We start from the raw sequence: 18,300 nt of genomic DNA on the forward strand, positions 1-18,300 counted from the left end.
AGGTGAACGAGCCTCTGATGGTGTGGCTGATGTCATTAGGCCCTTTGATGGTGTCCCCTGAATAGATATGTGGGCACAGTTGGCAACGGGCTTTGTTGCAAGGATAGGTTCCTGGGTTAGTGGTTCTGTTGTGTGGTATGTGGTTGTTGGTTATCATGCACATTGTAAGGAGAGTGGTCAGTTTGGATGAGCTATTGCCAGCAGGAGAGTGAGTTTGTGTGTGTGTGGGGGGGGGGGGGGGGTGAGAAAACCTGGATTTGTGCTGGAAATGGCCCACCTTGATTATCATGCACATTGTAGGGAGAGTGGTCGCTTTGGATAAGCTATTACCAGCAGGAGAGTGAGTTTGTGTGTGGGGGGAGCAGAGGGTGAGAAAACCTGGATTTGTGCTGGAAATGGCCCAACTTGATGATCACTTTAGATAAGCTATTACCAGCAGGAGAGTGGGGTGGGAGGAGGTATTGTTTCATGGTCTCTGTGTATATAATGTCTTCTGCAGTTTCCACGGTATGCATCCAATGAAGTGAGCTGTAGCTCACGAAAGCTCATGCTCAAATAAATTGGTTAGTCTCTAAGGTGCCACAAGTACTCGATTTCTTTAAAGAATATGAATTCCAGTCCAAGGTCTTACTGTCCACTTTCAAACTGCCATCTTGACACAAACTTCCTAGTTCCCACTCTCAACCACCCACCTCCCTTACCCTCAACCTCTCACCTTCGCATACAGAAATCCTTCAATATTTGCCAGCCTCAAAGAAATACAGGGCATTTATAGTAACTGTCTGACTTCCCATCCCCTAACTCCCTCTTGGCACTTAATTTTGTCCTCTCCAGTCTACAGAAGAGCTGCTCTCACCAAGGTATATCACTGAGACAAGGTGGGTGAAGTAATATCTTTTACTGGACCAACTTCTGTTGGGGAAAGAGACAACCTTTCAAGTTGCACACAGCTCTTCTTCTGAAGAACAGCTCAAAAGTTTGTATCTTTTACCAACATAAGTTGATCCAATAGAAGATATTACCTCACCCACCTTGTCTCGCTAACATCCTGGGACCAACATGGCTACAATACTGCAAACAAGGTATACAATGACTTTCTTGGGCAAGTCTCAACTTTATTTATCCTTTTTGACATCACTCAAATTGAATCCCTCCACTGGTCGCTACTTGTCTACGATATCAAACCTAAACTTCTTGCTCTTTTCTTGAGGATCCAGTAGGCGTCTTTCCTTAGCCTATATAATCCCACTCACCTCCTTCACTCCAGCAGTTCCAGTGTCAATGCCAATTTTTGTATCCTTCTCTCACTCTGCAATCACGCCTTCCCCTACGCATCTTTCTAAGATTTACTTCAATCAGCTCATGTGTTAAAACTTGTTTTCACTAGGATTTTAACATGCGTTAGCTAACATTAAAAATCCAACTTTCTTCTAGTGAAGATCAGGCCTTCCAGTTATTCATCAAGAAGATAACTTGGCATTGGTTTATATTTGGTTCATGCATTTAAGAACATTTCCCCTCCACCATCAGCTCCCTCAAACCTGAGGGCTAGAAACTATTAAATAAAAGCTTAAATTCTCGAGTCCAATTAGGTGGCAAGGAATGGACTCTATGGCAAGTTGTGCAGTTAACAGTGTCACAGAATACATGAGGCCCACGTTATATTTTAAAAAGTTTTCTGTGGTATGCTAGGAGAGTGTGTGTTACATAAAAAAGAAAAATGAAAGCCTGTTTTAATGAATGAACATATAACATTTTAAATTAACCAGTTTTAGCTTACTAAATTAAACAACAAAAGAAATAAAATATTTAATAATAAATATTGACAAGCAGGGTACTTGATTAATTACACTTACATCAGTAGATGCAGTTAAAATTTTGGAAAGGATCACTCTTGCTAACCCATCTCTGCTGTAATCCAAACTAGAAACTGTCAGTTTTAGTAAGTGATCTTGGTTCTTCAAGGAGCAGAGATTAAGAAGACTGAAAAAAGTTGAAAGAAAGTATTAGTTGGAATCCACTTTAAACTTTAGTATTTTATGCATGTACACATAATATATACACCACCTTGCTAATTATCATTTTTACCATTCAACATAATGTGTTGAGTCAAAATTAAGGTAAGGACAAATGTTAATCTGATACTGGCTGCTTAAGAAACATTAGCATGATATTTGACAATACATGCTGACCGCCTTTTTCTCATATTTCCAGTGCGTAGATAGGTTTCAGAGTGGTCTGGATGAAAGCTGGAGGCATGTAGGTAAGTATAGTAGGTTTCCGGTATAGGGTGGTGTTTATGTGACCATCGCTTATTAGCACTGTAGTGTCTAGGAAGTGGACCTCTTGTGTGGACTAGTCCAGGCTGAGGTTGATGGTGGGGTGGAAATCATTGAAATCTTGGAGGAATTCCTCAAGGGTCTCCTTCCCATGGGTCCAGATGATGAAGATGTCATCAATGTAGCACAAGTAAAGTGAGGGGGGGGGGGTAAGGGGATGAGAGCTGAGGAAGCGTTGTTCTAAGTCAGCCACAATAATATTGGCATACTTAGGGGCCATGCGGGTAACCGGAAAGCTACTGACCGCTATACTTAGCTACATGCCTCCAGCTTTCATCCAGACCACATCACACGATCCATTGTCTATAGCCAAGCTCTAAGATACAACCGCATTTGCCCCAATCCCTCAGACAGAGACAAACACATACAGAATCTCTATCAAGCATTCTTAAAACGGCAATACCCACCTGGTGAAGTGAAGAAACAGATTGACAGAGCCAGAAGGGAACCGAGAAGTCACCTACTACAAGACAGGCCCAACAAAGAAAGTAACAGGACACCACTAACCGTCACCTACTGTCCCCAACTAAAACCTCTCCAACGCATCATCAAGGATCTACAACCTATCCTGAAGGACGATCCCTCACTCTCACAGACCTTGGGAGACAGGCCAATCCTCGCTTACAGACAGCCTCCCAACCTGAAGCAAATACTCACCAGCAACTATTCACCACACAACGAAAACACCAACCCAGGAACCAAACCCTGCTACAAACCCTGGTGCCAACTCTGTCCACATATCTATTCAAGAGACACCATCACAGGACCTAACCACATCAGCCACACCATCAACGGCTCATTCACCTGCATATCTACCAACGTGATATATGCCATCATGTGCCAGCAATGCGCCTCTGCCATGTACATTGGCCAAACCGGACAGTCTCCACGCAAAAGAATAAATGGATACAAATCTGACATCAGGAATCATAACGTTCAAAAACCAGTAGGAGAACACTTCAATCTCTCTGGTCACTCAGTAACAGACCTAAAAGTGACAATTCTTCAACTAAAATCTGCAAAAACAGACTCCAACATGAAGCTGCAGAACTGGAACCAATTTGCAAACTGGATACCAACAGTCTAGGCCTGAATAGAGGCTGGGAGTGGTTGGGTCATTACAAAACCTAAACTTAATTTCTCCAATACTGATTTCTCCCTATTATTACTCACACATTCTTGTCAACTGTCTGTAATGGGCCACTCTCATACCACTTCAAAAGTTATTTTGCCTCCCTTGGTATCCTGCTGTTAATTGATTTATCTCGTTAGACTGACCTCACACTTGGTAAAGCAACCCCCATCCTTTCATGTATTTATACCTGCTCCTGTATTTTCACTCCATGCACTTGATGAAGTGGGTTCTAACCCATGAAAGCTTATGCCCAAATAAATTTGTCAGTCTCTAAGGTGCCACAAGGACTCCTCGTTATTTTTAGTGTGTAGACAGAAACTGTCTCCCTGATGCAGTCACCAAGATGTTTTTGTCAGTCACACATGCATGGAAAAAAAGGCCATTCTAAAAAATCCATCTGTATTACAGGGCTTTTTCCGAAAAGTTTGGAGAACCCAGTGAGATTTGGGAGGTTTTTCATTTTGTTGGACATAGATCTTTATTTACTATTTGCAGTTTTTATATGGATTGTACATGTTACCCACAGCATATTACAAACTGAAGTAAATACAAACACTCACCACTGAAACACATTGCATTTTTCAAGCATTTTCACTCCATGAGGGTGACAGGAGAGTGTACCAAAAAACAGAAAGTAGTGCTGACTAAGGGTGCTTAGTAACCCATTGTTCTGAAGACTGCGTTCTGGTTTCATTCCAGAGGAAGAGTTCAGCCAATGCACAATATCTTTTACCAATTCCTCCAGATAGCCTTGTCCATCCTACCCAAAAGAAGTAAAAAGATATTTTCATTTATTACTGGTAATGAACAGTTTTAGTTGGTTTATGTTTACTAGTATGTATTGATTTAAATTTTTCAGAATGCACTTACATCAAGATGATAAAATAAAAATGTTAACTAGCGCAAACAGTTTAACTACGTGAAAAAAGCTAAAGGCAAATATAAAAAGACTGTTTGGTTTCAGGGGGAGCTCTGTACCAATTTTGACATATGAAGTATGACAGTCATGAAAAGTCCCCTGAGTAAAGACAAAGTAAAATATTTTAGTATAGTTGAAGGAAAGGAATTTGAGCATGATAATAGGGATACATCTCTGGTATTGAACAAGAGGCCAGGGAACATCCCACAAAACCCATTTCTGCTTTAAAAAACATCACAAAACAAAAAACCCACTCCTTTGTAATAAACAAATCCCCACAGTACTGAGGCACTTCTATATCTGCTGGCCAGCGTGCCACAGGATTCTAATTAGACTTGCCAAGATGGTCTTTTTAAATTTTAAAACCCTAAAGTTTTCTTGCAAAGCTCATTATTAAAATTAAGATTTTGCTTGTCTAGCACAGAGAACTGTCATTTTTTCTTATATCTTGTAGCTGAAATCATTTCTCACCTCTTCAGATTCAAGAAGAAATTCAGCAAACTGGCAACCCACAACAGTGAGTTGCTTAGATTTGGCATAATCCAGATCCAGGTTCGCATACAACTTACTGCTAGGCTTGTAAAAATACAGCAGTCGTCGGACAAACCTAATTAAGATTAAAATGAGAAGAATTAATTGATTACCCTAAAAAATTCTTACTGTGCTGCAAGAAATAATTTATATGAACATGTGGTCATGAAAGGGATATTTTGTATGTGAGGAGTTAGGGTGATGGGTACCAAGTAGATTTATCCCCAAATTACTAAAATTGTAGTCTGCAGAAACAAAGATCAGGCAGCCCAAATAACAAGTATATCAAGAGAACAATTTCAGAGATGTGACCATGTGAAGAGTCACAAAAGTTCTTTCTATGCCTTTTGGGAATGCCACAATATAAGATAAACAAAAAATTCAAGTTATCAAGAGGAACTTTTTTTTTTTTTTTTTTTTTACAGTGAACAACAAAAGCAGGCAATAAAACAAGTTAATTCAATTATAATCTCTTCTGTAACATTTCTCCTGTGGAAAATTTAGAGATTACTCCCATCTGTCTGTCTAGAAGAGTGACCCACTTCCTGTATTAAACTATTCTTCTCTTGGCAGATTTTTAAAAAAAATTAATGTGTCCTGGTATTTGTTATGTATTCCTAAGAGAAGTCAGACCACATAGTGGCTAGTATATGTTTGTCTTCAAGAAAAATACATGCCTTCTACGAATGTCACCCCATATTTTCCCAAAGTGATACTTCTTGTTTTGACAGTTTAAACAGATCTCGGGCATTACTAATGATCAAATATGAAGCCCTATAAGTGTCTCAGTGCAAAGCTACACTGATTCAGGTGGAATCAATTCAGGATTGCAGCAGTGGGGCCCTAAGTTTGTAATTAAAATATATATTAATATTTTCCATAAATCACTAGTCATTTAGTATAAGAGAACACAGAATGCTTTTTAAGGGGTATCTATGACTCTCTCTACAAACACTGATTTTTTTTTATTGTTGTTACAGCAGGAATGAGAGAACAGGCCTCTGTCCAAGTCTAACTGACAAAACACAGGGCAGAGAAATTCCTGAGGAGTCCTCTCCAGGCTGTTTTATATTTTCACACAACAACCAACCTATAATGAGAGCATGTGAGCGAACATAAGTCATAATTAAACATTCTTATGGATTATGTTTATGTGCATCTCTCAAAGATTAAGTAAGGCTAGCAATAACTTGAACACCACAATTATGATTTAATCATTTTTAAGAGCCATTTTGATTACTTTAATAGTCATAAGATTTTCACAACATACATTAGACTAAATGCACTAACACACAGCACAAGTTGTGTATTTATACAACGGAGAACATAAAGCCTAAAGAAAAAAAAAAGTGTTTTGGTGTCAACAACTTTTGAGAATGATCCAGTTAACAGTTCATAGCTCTGAGTCATCCAAGACTGCAGAGGTTTTTTTTTAATCTATGTTAATTGCAACCAAGAGTTAGAGTAAAAGCATGGAGATAGCGGTTTGCAATTCTGCAAGTGCAGAAATAAGTTTTATAATAAAGTGTCCTCGCTTTTCACAATTTATTGAGCATTAAAAAAATCACTCATCCACTGAACAATGAATGAATACAGTACAATGTAGGAAACAGTTACACAGAATAGTAGACATTCCTTTGAAAAGAGTATTATTACAAATTAGTGAATCTGGAAAATACTCCTGTATCACGTATTACCAGTTAGCAATTATTTTTGTATTGTGTGTGTATGAAAGGGTCACAAGGAAAGAGGAATACAGTTAGATTGTGGCCATTATGATTATCATGACACCACCACTCAGGTTTAGAACAGAATGTAAAGGGTAGCAATCCATTTTTACATTTACATTACAAAGTAGACTGATTATTTTTACTAAAAGAAATTCAGAGGTCAAGGTGTAGTCCTTAAGGTTGTATCTTAGCAGAAGGTTTTCCTCATAAGTCTACACAAAAATATCTTGTCATGGCAGCAAAATGAGGGAAAACTAAAAGATTGTTTATTCAGATCAATGTCTAAGGTCTACATTATGAATGACATCCCAAAGATATTTACTAACACTTGAAGCTGGGAGTAGAAGTGAGAAAAGAAAAATGCCCTTGTTCCAAAGATTACAAATGCAGATGAAAAGCACTGTTAGAGTTTTTAGTTCTTAAAAAACACCTACATTTGATTTCAAATTGTTGCCCCCCCCCCCTTTTTTTTTTTTTTAAATCTTCAACCTTTTGTTTTATTTTTTGGTACCAGCTGAGTGACCAGGTTTGCTTTACTCAGGAATGTTTCTCAAAATGTTGCCACCAAACACTAAATTGAAGAAATATAATCTTTTGAGGTTTAAAATGTAATGAAGAGTGTTTGGCTATTTGACATACTCCTGTTTTAGGGGATAAATATATTAAAAATATTTGCACAGAAAATAACTCTTAGCATACATAAATGGCTCCTTATATTTAAGCTTTACAACTTAATTGCCTAATTTTCATTTTCACAGCAAATATACAGAGTAGAATTTAGAAATGTTGCATTTCCAAGGAATAGCTGATTGAAATATTTCAAACACCCCCCCCCCCACACACACACGGGAAGTCTAAATAAGTTTTACATACCTGTGCAACTGTTCATCTTTATAGTTCCTTAGATTTACATTTGGCCACTAGAAAAAGAGCAGATATGGCATTATGTAAGACTTGTACATCACTCTTGAGTTATTCAGTAAAATTTCTTCCCTTCTATATGGACACAGATGCTTCAGTTACTATTTAAAAATTTCTCATTAGTTATTCTCTTTGTGCATGAAAGAATCTAAAGAAACCTCTGAAGAATGATTTCATTCCCGTAACAATTAAAGTGTCATCACATCTTTATTTTCTTTCAATTAGCTTCACAGTTGAACATAGTTACTCACTCATGGTTCTGGCTGTTTATAAATATAAAACTAATGGTTATCAAGTCTAGAAACATTTTTTAAAAATTTATGTATTTATTTATTTTTTATGGAAAAGCCCATTTTCTCTCTGGTGAGGAGTTGGGGTTGACAGGAGTGGGCCATTTGTGTCTGTGTACAAAATTCCAGTGAATAAAATTTCAAAATATTGAAAACCAAGTCTGCTTATTTTTCTTATCTATAAACAAACAGCAACTTTAAAAACAGGCATTTTAGAGGAACACGGGCTACGTGAATTGTTTGTATTAATCAAAATTAATAAGTTTGAATAAATTCAATATTTTGATACTGCACCTATTAAACAGTATTTTAATAAGAATTTCTCTGCTCCCCAGTTGATGTTTATAAGGATCTTTCGGCCAGGCCCATGAACACCACAAAGCATGCCTGAGCCCACCCCACCTTGAACCACCACTTCCCCTTTGTGCTCATTCTTTCCTGTTGTCTCTTCACAGTCATCTGTACTTTTATTGTTACAAATAAACACCCTCTTGCAAGGTCTTCGGGAAAAAAACACACACATGAACACTGTCCCTCCTGCCTAGGCAAGGCATGAGAGCAATATCATCATGCTAATACACGAGAAGTAGGGCAACAGATAATGTAGTCAGTATCACTTTTCACTAAGTTTGAACAGCACAAAGTTAACAGCTAACAAAAAATAAAGAAAAAAATTCTACTCTTTCAGTTATAGCAATCCTATGAATGATTTGTAATACTAGCAGTAAAAAATTATCAGATAAATGTGATTTTTAAAGTCAACAGTGCACAGCTGTCTATTCTATTTCCCTGTCACTCCCTCCTCATTAGCATTAAATAGAATTTAACATTAGTGTTAAGGAGAACACTTTATTTTAGCAAAGCATTTCATGGTGCTGCATGATCATTTGAATAGTTCTGAATACGAGCAATGTCACTGACAGAAATATCTGAGACCCTTCGCCTAAGGGTAATGGATAATAGTCAATGCGAATTTGAAGAATGGTATTTAGGTGGGGAGTTGCAGGGATATGTGCTAAATTGGGTTTTTATTAATAATCTAAAATGGGTAAATACCAAATAATTCATATTTGAGGTACTAACTTAAAAACACCAGTGAATACTGAGAGATAATAAAACGGCATCTAAACAGGTTAAAATACAAGCAGAAAACAAAATGGGATTTCATTTTGGAGGATCTGAAGCTTCATTCTTTGAAACATTTAAAATTTAGTTTGACAAAGCACTAAAAAAATATATTGTATGGAAAATCCTCCATTGGCAGGAAAATTAACCAGGTGGCTTAGCAGTTTTTTATTATCTAATTTCTCCAATTTTATGAGGAGAAACCTTAGTGGTCTACCAGATGCAATTCTTGTTTTTCAATTCAGAATAAGACAACTGAATAGAAAAACTAGAAGTCATTTTGAAAAGCAGAAATACCAGAGTATACAAACACTCCTGGTGAAAAAAAACAAACAGGAACCTACTTCTATTAGAAGATTTCAGAAGTGTCTACTTATAGCTCTCTTCTAATACTACAAACTTTAAGCTCACATAAGAAATAAGCCAAATTATTTTTTCAATCTATTTCATAAAACCACTATTATGAATTTTCTTTGCTCACCTTCAGTATGGTCCCTATCAGATTCCAATTCCACTCAAGGTTCTCTTTATGATGAAGTACTTGACTATCTCTAAGATTCATTACAAGTGCTTCTTCTGTATCCTAGAATATTAGAAAAGAAGTGAAAATAGGAAGTTTCTTTGCTGCAAATTATCCTAACATAAAAATGCTTATGATCAAATCCACAATCGTTTAATGAACTGTTGTTGATTATACTGCAACTGTACTAATGCTTGACAAACAGCATTCTACATCAAACAAGGTTACACTATCAGCAGGGAAATAAGCATTATAAAGTCTAAACCTCAAATTAATTTATACTACATTTTTGAAACTGAAGATAAATTCCAATGAAAAGCATTTCCTACTTTTTTGCAAAAACCTATCATGTGTGTATACAACTCAAACTGCAGCATTCTGGTGCCGCAATGACAGTCTAAAAGTGAAACTGACTAAAAACTAGTCTTGAAATTAAAGAGAACTAGTTTAGTTTCATTGCCAAAGCTTAGAAAAAGTAGTCTGTTGCATCTTAGCAGTAGGTTTGCAAAGTAGCAGACAGCATAAAAAGCGAAAAGTAAATTAGATTTTCAGAATGCCTTCTAGTTCTGTAAGTCAAATATGTTCATTTTTATTAGAGTTAAAAATTTCATTTGCGAAAGAGGCAATTACATTTATTTTATTAAAGTTAGAAGCAAACCTCACAATATCCCTTAAATGGTCTGGCTGCTGAAGAGAAAGTGCATAAAGGATCGTGGGTTAAAATCAAACAAACAAACAAAAAAACCCCAAACAGAAATCGTGATATTAAAAAAAAACAAAACAAAAAAACCCCAGCATTTCTGGAGAATGGTTTAAAAAAAATCACAACATAAATTAACGTCAGAGTCTCTGAAATTTAACATTAAGCTTACTATCAGTTAAATGGTTAATCAAGATACCTTTAAAACAAAGATATCTTTCTGCACACGGTATTGATCCCTTTTTTGGTGTGTTGAGATTGCCTTCTGAACAATATGATCTAAATGGAGGCTGTAAGGTTTAGGTCCTCGTTTCTTCATCTCATGAAAGCGTTTTAAGCAATTTAGCGCTGCGCTGGCTCGTCTAGTAGGGAAAAATATTGATATTTATCACTGTTTAACTGATTTTATTACAATAAACACAGGCCACTATTGCTAAGTCTTGTATTAAATAAGCCTGGGTCAACCAAGACGTTGTCAATGAAAAAAATCACATTCTGAATTCAAAAAGGATGAGTAAAATTACTGTCGTCTTATAATTCTAGAAGGAGCAAGTTCCAACAGATTTATACACTCCAATCTTGTACCTTCAGTGAGAAATTAGTTTTGAGAATCTTAGCGATAGGAAACCAGGGGAAACCAGGACATAGGCCATTCAGGAGTTAATCAAACTAGCATCAGACATCAAATAGCTTATGAAATCAAATATTCATCATAAACTTTAACACTGAACTATAGAGACATACCACTTGCCTAGAGATAAGACCTAATGGTGTGCATTAATTACAAGTTTACAAATGCTTGAAAAGGATGGTTTGGGAGCTTGTGTGCGTGTGTTTTTAAAAAGTACAGCAATCCTACGAATACCAGCACTTGTAGATATGGATGTAATACTTGGATATACACTGTTCCCTACTTGGGAGATATTTTCACGTACCTTTTTTTTTTAAAAAACAATTTTTAATACATGTGTTATTTGATGGATAACTACACTCACAACTTGTAACTTTGGAACTCCTAGAACAAGACAATGCAGACAGGGTCAGGGTCCCCAGATATAACAGATGCAATATCACTAAGCCCTGGTCTACACTAGGACTTTAGGTCGAATTTAGCAGCGTTAAATCGATGTAAACCTGCACCCGTCCACACGATGAAGCCCTTCATTTTGACTTAAAGGGCTCTTAAAATCGATTTCCTTACTCCACCCCTGACAAGTGGATTAGCGCTTAAATCGTCCCTGCCGGGTCAAATTTGGGGTACTGTGGACACAATTCGACGGTATTGACCTCTGGGAGCTATCCCAGAGTGCTCCATTGTGACCGCTATGAACAGCACTCTCAACTCAGATGCACTGGCCAGGTAGACAGGAAAAGAACCGCGAACTTTTGTATCTCATTTCCTGTTTGGCCAGTGTGGCAAGCTGCAGGTGACCAAGCAGAGCTCATCAGCAGAGGTGACCATGCAGAGCTCATCAGCAGAGGTGACCATGATAGAGTCCCAGAATCGCAAAAGAGCTCCAGCATGGACTGAACGGGAGGTACGGGATCTGATCGCTGTATGGGGAGAGGAATCCGTGCTATCAGAACTCCGTTCCAGTTTTCGAAATGCCAAAGCCTTTGTCAAAATCTCCCAGGGCATGAAGGACAGAGGCCATAACAGGGACCCAAAGCAGTGCCGCATGAAACTTAAGGAGCTGAGGCAAGCCTACCAGAAACCCAGAGAGGTGAACGGCCGCTCCGGGTCAGAGCCCCAAACATGCCGCTTCTATGATGAGCTGCATGCCATTTTAGGGGGTTCAGCCACCACTACCCCAGCCGTGTTGTTTGACTCCTTCAATGGAGATGGAGGCAACACAGAAGCAGGTTTTGGGGACGACGAAGAAGAAGATGATGAGGTTGTAGATAGCTCACAGCAAGCAAGCGGAGAAACCGGTTTTCCCGACAGCCAGGAACTGTTTCTCACCCTGGACCTGGAGCCAGTACCCCCCGAACCCACCCAAGGCTGCCTCCTGGACCCGGCAGGCGGAGAAGGGACCTCCAGTGAGTGTACCTTTTAAAATACTATACATGGTTTAAAAGCAAGCATGTGAAAGGATTACTTTGCCCTGGCATTTGCGGCTCTCCTGGATGAACTCCCAAAGCCTTTGCAAAAGGTTTCTGGGGAGGGCAGCCTTATTGCGTCCTCCATGGTAGGACACTTTACCACTCCAGGCCAGTAACACATACTCGGGAATCATTGTACAACAAAGCATTGCAGTGTATGTTTGCTGGCATTCAAACAACATCCGTTCTTTATCTCTCTGTGTTATCCTCAGGAGAGTGAGATATCATTCATGGTCACCTGGTTGAAACAGGGTGCTTTTCTTCAGGGGACACTCAGAGGTGCCCGTTCCTGCTGGGCTGTTCGTCTGTGACTGAACAGAAATATTCCCTGCTGTTAGCCACTGGGAGGGGGGAGGATTGAGGGGGTAGCCAAGCGGTGGGGGGAGGCAAAATGCGACCTTGTAACGAAAGCACATGTGCTATGTATGTAATGTTAACAGCAAGGTTTACCCTGAAAGAGTGTAGCCACTGTTTTATAAAATGTGTCTTTTTAAATACCGCTGTCCCTTTTTTTTTCCTCCACCAGCTGCATGTGTTTCAATGATCACCTCCCACACTGACAGAACACAGACAAATGCGTGGAGGCAAATAATGTCAGAGAGCAGGAAAGCAAAAAATGACCAGGAGGAGAAGTGGCAGGCTGAAGAGAGGGCTGAAGCTCAAATGTGGCGGCAGTGTGATGAGAGGAGGCAGGATTCAATGCTGAGGCTGCTGGAGGATCAAACCAGTATGCTCCAGTGTATGGTTGAGCTGCAGCAAAGGCAGCTGGAGCACAGACTGCCACTACAGCCCCTGTGTAACCAACCACCCTCCTCCCCAAGTTCCATAGCCTCCACACCCAGACACGCAAGAACGCGGTGGGGGGGCCCTCCAGCCAACCAGCCACTCCACCACAGAAGATTGCCCAAAATACAGAAGGCTGGCATTCAATAAATTTTAAAGTTGTAAACTTTTAAAGTGCTGTGTGGCATTTTCCTTCCCTCCTCCACCACCCCTCCTGGGCTACCTTGGTAGTCATCCCCCTATTTGTGTGATGAATGAATAAAGAATGCATGAATGTGAAGCAACAATGACTTTATTGCCTCTGCAAGCAGTGATCGAAGGGAGGAGGGGAGGGTGGTTAGCTTACAGGGAAGTAGAGTGAACCAAGGGGTGGGGGGTTTCATCAAGGAGAAATAAACAGAACTTTCACACCGTAGCCTGGCCAGTCATGAAACTGGTTTTCAAAGCTTCTCTGATGCGTACCGCGCCCTCCTGTGTTCTTCTAACTGCCCTGGTGTCTGGCTGCGCGTAACCAGCAGCCAGGCGATTTGCCTCAACCTCCAAACCTGCCATAAACGTCTCCCCCTTACTCGCACAGATATTGTGGAGCGCACAGCAAGCAGTAATAACAGTGGGAATATTGGTTTCGCTGAAGTCTAAGTGAGTCAGTAAACTGCGCCAGCGCGCCTTTAAACGTCCAAATGCACATTCTACCACCATTCTGCACTTGCTCAGCCTGTAGTTGAACAGCTCCTGACTACTGTCCAGGCTGCCTGCGTACGGCTTCATGAGCCATGGCATTAAGGGGTAGTCTGGGTCCCCAAGGATAACTATAGGCATTTCAACAGCCCCAACAGTTATTTTCTGGTCTGGGAATAAAGTCCCTTCCTGCAGCTTTTGAAACAGACCAGAGTTCCTGAAGATGCGAGCGTCATGTACCTTTCCCGGCCATCTCACATTGATGTTGGTGAAACGTCCCGTGTGATCCACCAGAGCTTGCAGCACTATTGAAAAGTACCCCTTGCGGTTTATATACTCGCCGGCTTGGTGCTCTGGTGCCAAGATAGGGATATGGGTTCTGTCTATGGCCCAACCACAGTTAGGGAATCCCATTGCAGCAAAGCCATCCACTATGAGCTGTACATTTCCCAGGGTCACTACCCTTGATATCAGCAGATCTTTGATTGCGTGGGCTACTTTCATCAGAGCAGCCCCCATAGTAGATTTGCCCACTCCAAATTGATTCCCAACTGACCGGTAGCTGTCTGGCGTTGCAAGCTTCCACAGGGCTATCGCCACTCGCTTCTCAACTGTGAGAGCTGCTCTCATCTTGGTATTTGTGTGATTCAGGGCAGGGGAAAGCAAGTCACAAAGTTCCATGAAAGTGCCCTTACGCATGCGAAAGTTTCGCAGCCACTGGGAATCGTCCCAGACCCGCAACACTATGCGGTCCCACCACTCTGTGCTTGTTTCCCGGGCCCAGAATCCGCGTTCCACGGCATGAACCTGCCCCATTAGCACCATGATGCATGCACTGGCAGGACCCATGCTTTCAGAGAAATCTGTGTCCATGTCCTGATCACTCACGTGACCGCGCTGACGTCGCCTCCTTGCCTGTTATCGCTCTGCCAGGTTCTGGTGCTGCATGTACTGCTGGATAATGCGTGTGGTGTTTAATGTGCTCCTAATTGCCAAAGTGAGCTGAGCGGCCTCCATGCTTGCCTTGGTATGGCGTCTGCACAGAAAAAAGGCGCAGAACGATTGTCTGCCGTTGCTCTGACGGAGGGAGGGGTGACTGACGACATGGCTTACAGGGAGCTAAAATCAACAAAGGGGGTGGCTTTACTTCAATGAGTATTTCAGGCAGGACTTCACGGAGGGTTCCAATAAGAAATGGTGCACCTAAGTAATTGTTCTTATTGGAACAAGCAGGTTGGTCTGGCCTCTGATTGATACATGGCTAGATTTACCTCGCTGCACCTTCTCTGTGAGTGACTGCAGTGTAACCTAGAGGAATGAGTCTCCTAGACGGTGGAGGGGGGAAGCAAATGAGTACAAAACAAATCTGGTCTATTTCTTGTTTTGATCCACTCCATCTATCTTTTACATCTTTGGCTGGCAGCAGACGGTGCAGAAGGCTAGCCATCCCCATCTCTTGCCTGCCCGGCAGAAGATGGTACAATAGGACTGCTAGCAATCCGTATCGTCTGCCTGCTCATCCTAAAATGGTTTAATAGGACTGACTGCAGGACTAAAGAGAATGACCTGGTCAAGTCACTTCTAATGTAGTCCCTGCACCCATGTCTGCCCAGGCGCTCCTGGCAGATGTGGCCAGGAGCACCTCGGATATGATGATGACGGCTACCAGTCCTATTGTACCGTCTGCTGCCACAAGGCAATGGGTTGCTGCTGCTGTGTAGCAATGCAGTACCACGTCTGCCAGCACCCAGGAGACATACGGTGACGGTTACCTGAGCGGGCTCCATGCTTGCCGTGGTATGGAGTCTGCACAGGTAACCCAAGAAAAAAGGCGCGAAACGATTGTCTGCTGCTGCTTTCACGGAGGGAGGGAGGGAACGGGGGCCTGACGATATGTACCCAGAACCACCCGCGACAATGTTTTAGCCCCATCAGGCATTGGGATCTCAACCCAGAATTCCAATGGGCAGCGGAGACTGCGGGAACTGTGGGATAGCTACCCACAGTGCAACACTCCGGAAGTCAACGCTTGCCTCGGTACTGTGAAAGCACTCCGTCGAGTTAATGCATTTAATGCACTTAGAGCATTTTCTGTGGTGACACACACTCGAATATATAAAACCGATTTCTAAAGAAACAACTTCTATAAATTCGACCTAATTTCGTAGTGTAGACATACCCTAAGACTACATTTCTTCAGTAGAGACAGGTAGGGAGAAATGGAGTTAAGTGGCTAAGGACTCCTTTGACCCTTTGAATTATTTTCAGAGGGGCCAAGAAGCAGAAAAATTGTAATCTAAAGGGAAGTCAAACCAGTGTGGAGGGAGGCGTGCCATTTCTACTCTTCAGTTCCTTTCCTCACCCACTGTCCTAACCAAGTGTGAACGTTACCAGTTATTGCTACAGTTCTTCTATTCCTTCCCTGGCATCCACTTAAGTCCAATGTTAACAGATTAAAATTAGAATTTCACCACTTCTTTTAATATGCCAACATTTATATTAAAACCATTTTGTGGATTTTTTTTTTTTTTTTTTTACTTTCAGCAGAATTTTTAGACATGTAATACTTATACTTTCACAAATGTGTCACCACTAAGACTTTCTATGGCTTTCTTCATACTAACTACTCTCGCAATGCAAAAGAAATATAGGCAGAATTATAACCACATAAAAAAGAATCCCCCCTCACCCCCAATATGTACAACTTAGTTAAGAGTCAACATTCTTGCCAAATTGTACTCAAGCTTTTCAATAACACTTTGGAAATACACCTCTACCCCGATATAACACGGGTTCGCATATAATGCGGTAAAGCTCTGACACGCTGCTCTGAGCAGCGTGTTAAGGATGCCAGGCCAGGCCTGAGGGGTTGGATAAGGGGCAGAGGGTCTCTGGGGCAGCCAGGGGCTTCCCCCCGCCCCACCAGGGTCTGGGAGGCAGGAGCTGTGGGGGGGGGCACTTTTGAGGGCCCCACAATCCCAGAGTGCCCTGTGGCATTAGCGGGGGGCTGGGAGCAGCCAGCTCCGCTTCCCTTGGCCCGGCCCCAACCTTGTCACTCGGGGGAGGGATCCCTCCCGCACTCACCAGCAGTGGCGGAAGCGGAGCAGCCCGGCCCCAGCCTGCTCTGCTCCGCTTCCCGCCGCAGAGGACCTTTCCCCAACCCCCCTCAGCGACACGGGGCTGGGGCAAGGAAAGCGGAGAGGGCTGCAGCAGGTGAGTGCGGGGGGGTGGGTGGTGGCCTTTCCCCAACCTCCCCACAGGCGGGAAGCGGAGTGCTGCGGCTGGGAGGTGGCGGAGTGGAGCGGGCTGGGGCAGCGTTGCTCTGCTTCCCGCCACTGCCGGTGAGCGCCTGTCAGGAGGCAAGGGGCGTGGATGGGGTTGGAGCAGTCAGGGGACAGGGAGCAGGGGGGTTGGGTAGGGGGTGGGGTCCTGGGGGTGATTAGGGATAGGGGTCTCTGGTGGGGGCGGTCAGGGAACGAGGGGGCCAAAGCAAGTTCGATATAACGCGGTCTCACCTGTGAAGCGGTGAGATTTGTCATCTCCCAAGGACCGTGTTATATGGGGGTAGAGGTGTAGTCACAGAAACCTTTATTATTTTTAGTATTTATGATACCACCTACAACCATCAACATAGCACCAGAAATTTTACAACAGTAGTTTAAAAATAATTCAGTGATTATCATTAAAAGCACAACAGAGAAAGTAAAATATCAAGGAATTTCTTTCCTGGTTTTATCACCACCAGATACAAATTTGAAAAGCCAGATCAAAAATAATACTGAGAATAACCTGAGCCATCGCAAATAATGACAACAATATTTTGCACAATTTACTACAAAATTGTTTAGCTTTGTAGAGGACAATACTTAAGCATACTCAATAAAATAAAAGCACCTAGAGTTATGGTTAGGCAATTTATAGAAATTTGGAATAAATAAAATTAATCTGACTTCTGCCCCAAATGCAAAAATTCACTCTTCTGAAATTGAACTGCAAAAAAGTGAAATTTCAGTAAAAAATCGTAAACATTTAATTAATTTTCTTCTTTCATATTTACTGTGAGGAATAAATGGCTTTTATAGAAATTTAGTTTTCAACAGTATTGCTGGTATATAGCTCTCATTTCATTATTGTGACAGTGCCAGACAAAAAACTATGATTGGTGTGTAACTACTAGCAAATACAGTATGTCTGCTCCATCAAATGCAGTGGTAATTGTTTGAAGCTTCTGCTTTGTTTGCACCTCATGTTTAAACAGACCTACAGTATAAGAAACATTTTGAAAATTAGTGGAAGCCTCAAACAAAAGAAGCTGTAGCAGAAGATAGAAGCTATTTCTCTGGGTTTTTTAAATCACAGTCTCTTGGACAGTCCATCTTTCTGAGACTGAGCATTTTCATTTCTAGTTCCTGAGTTTTCAGACAGAAAGTCTAACATTGCTCTTCAGTTTTCCTATTAATGCTTCATAAATTTGATAAATTACTAATTAATATAGCTAGAGTTAAAGGAGACAAAATTCAGAACAC

At 41.2% G+C, this 18,300-nt stretch overlaps 1 protein-coding gene across 6 annotated transcripts in view; it reads right to left on the reverse strand.

Moving 5' to 3' along the window:
• RICTOR (RPTOR independent companion of MTOR complex 2) overlaps positions 1-18,300 on the reverse strand; it is a 189,240-nt gene that overhangs the window by 45,811 nt on the left and 125,129 nt on the right. For all 6 annotated transcript variants that reach the window (XM_077816775.1, XM_077816777.1, XM_077816776.1 and 3 more), the window contains 6 exons: positions 10,410-10,572; positions 9,472-9,573; positions 7,528-7,574; positions 4,865-5,000; positions 4,035-4,234; positions 1,857-1,983 (listed from right to left, as the gene is read on the reverse strand). In XM_077816775.1, coding sequence (XP_077672901.1) covers positions 1,857-1,983; positions 4,035-4,234; positions 4,865-5,000; positions 7,528-7,574; positions 9,472-9,573; positions 10,410-10,572 — 775 coding nt within the window. The remainder of the gene's footprint in view (positions 1-1,856; positions 1,984-4,034; positions 4,235-4,864; positions 5,001-7,527; positions 7,575-9,471; positions 9,574-10,409; positions 10,573-18,300) is intronic.

Source organism: Eretmochelys imbricata, chromosome 5 (genome assembly GCF_965152235.1).
Source record: "Eretmochelys imbricata isolate rEreImb1 chromosome 5, rEreImb1.hap1, whole genome shotgun sequence".
Lineage (NCBI taxonomy): Eukaryota > Metazoa > Chordata > Testudines > Cheloniidae > Eretmochelys > Eretmochelys imbricata.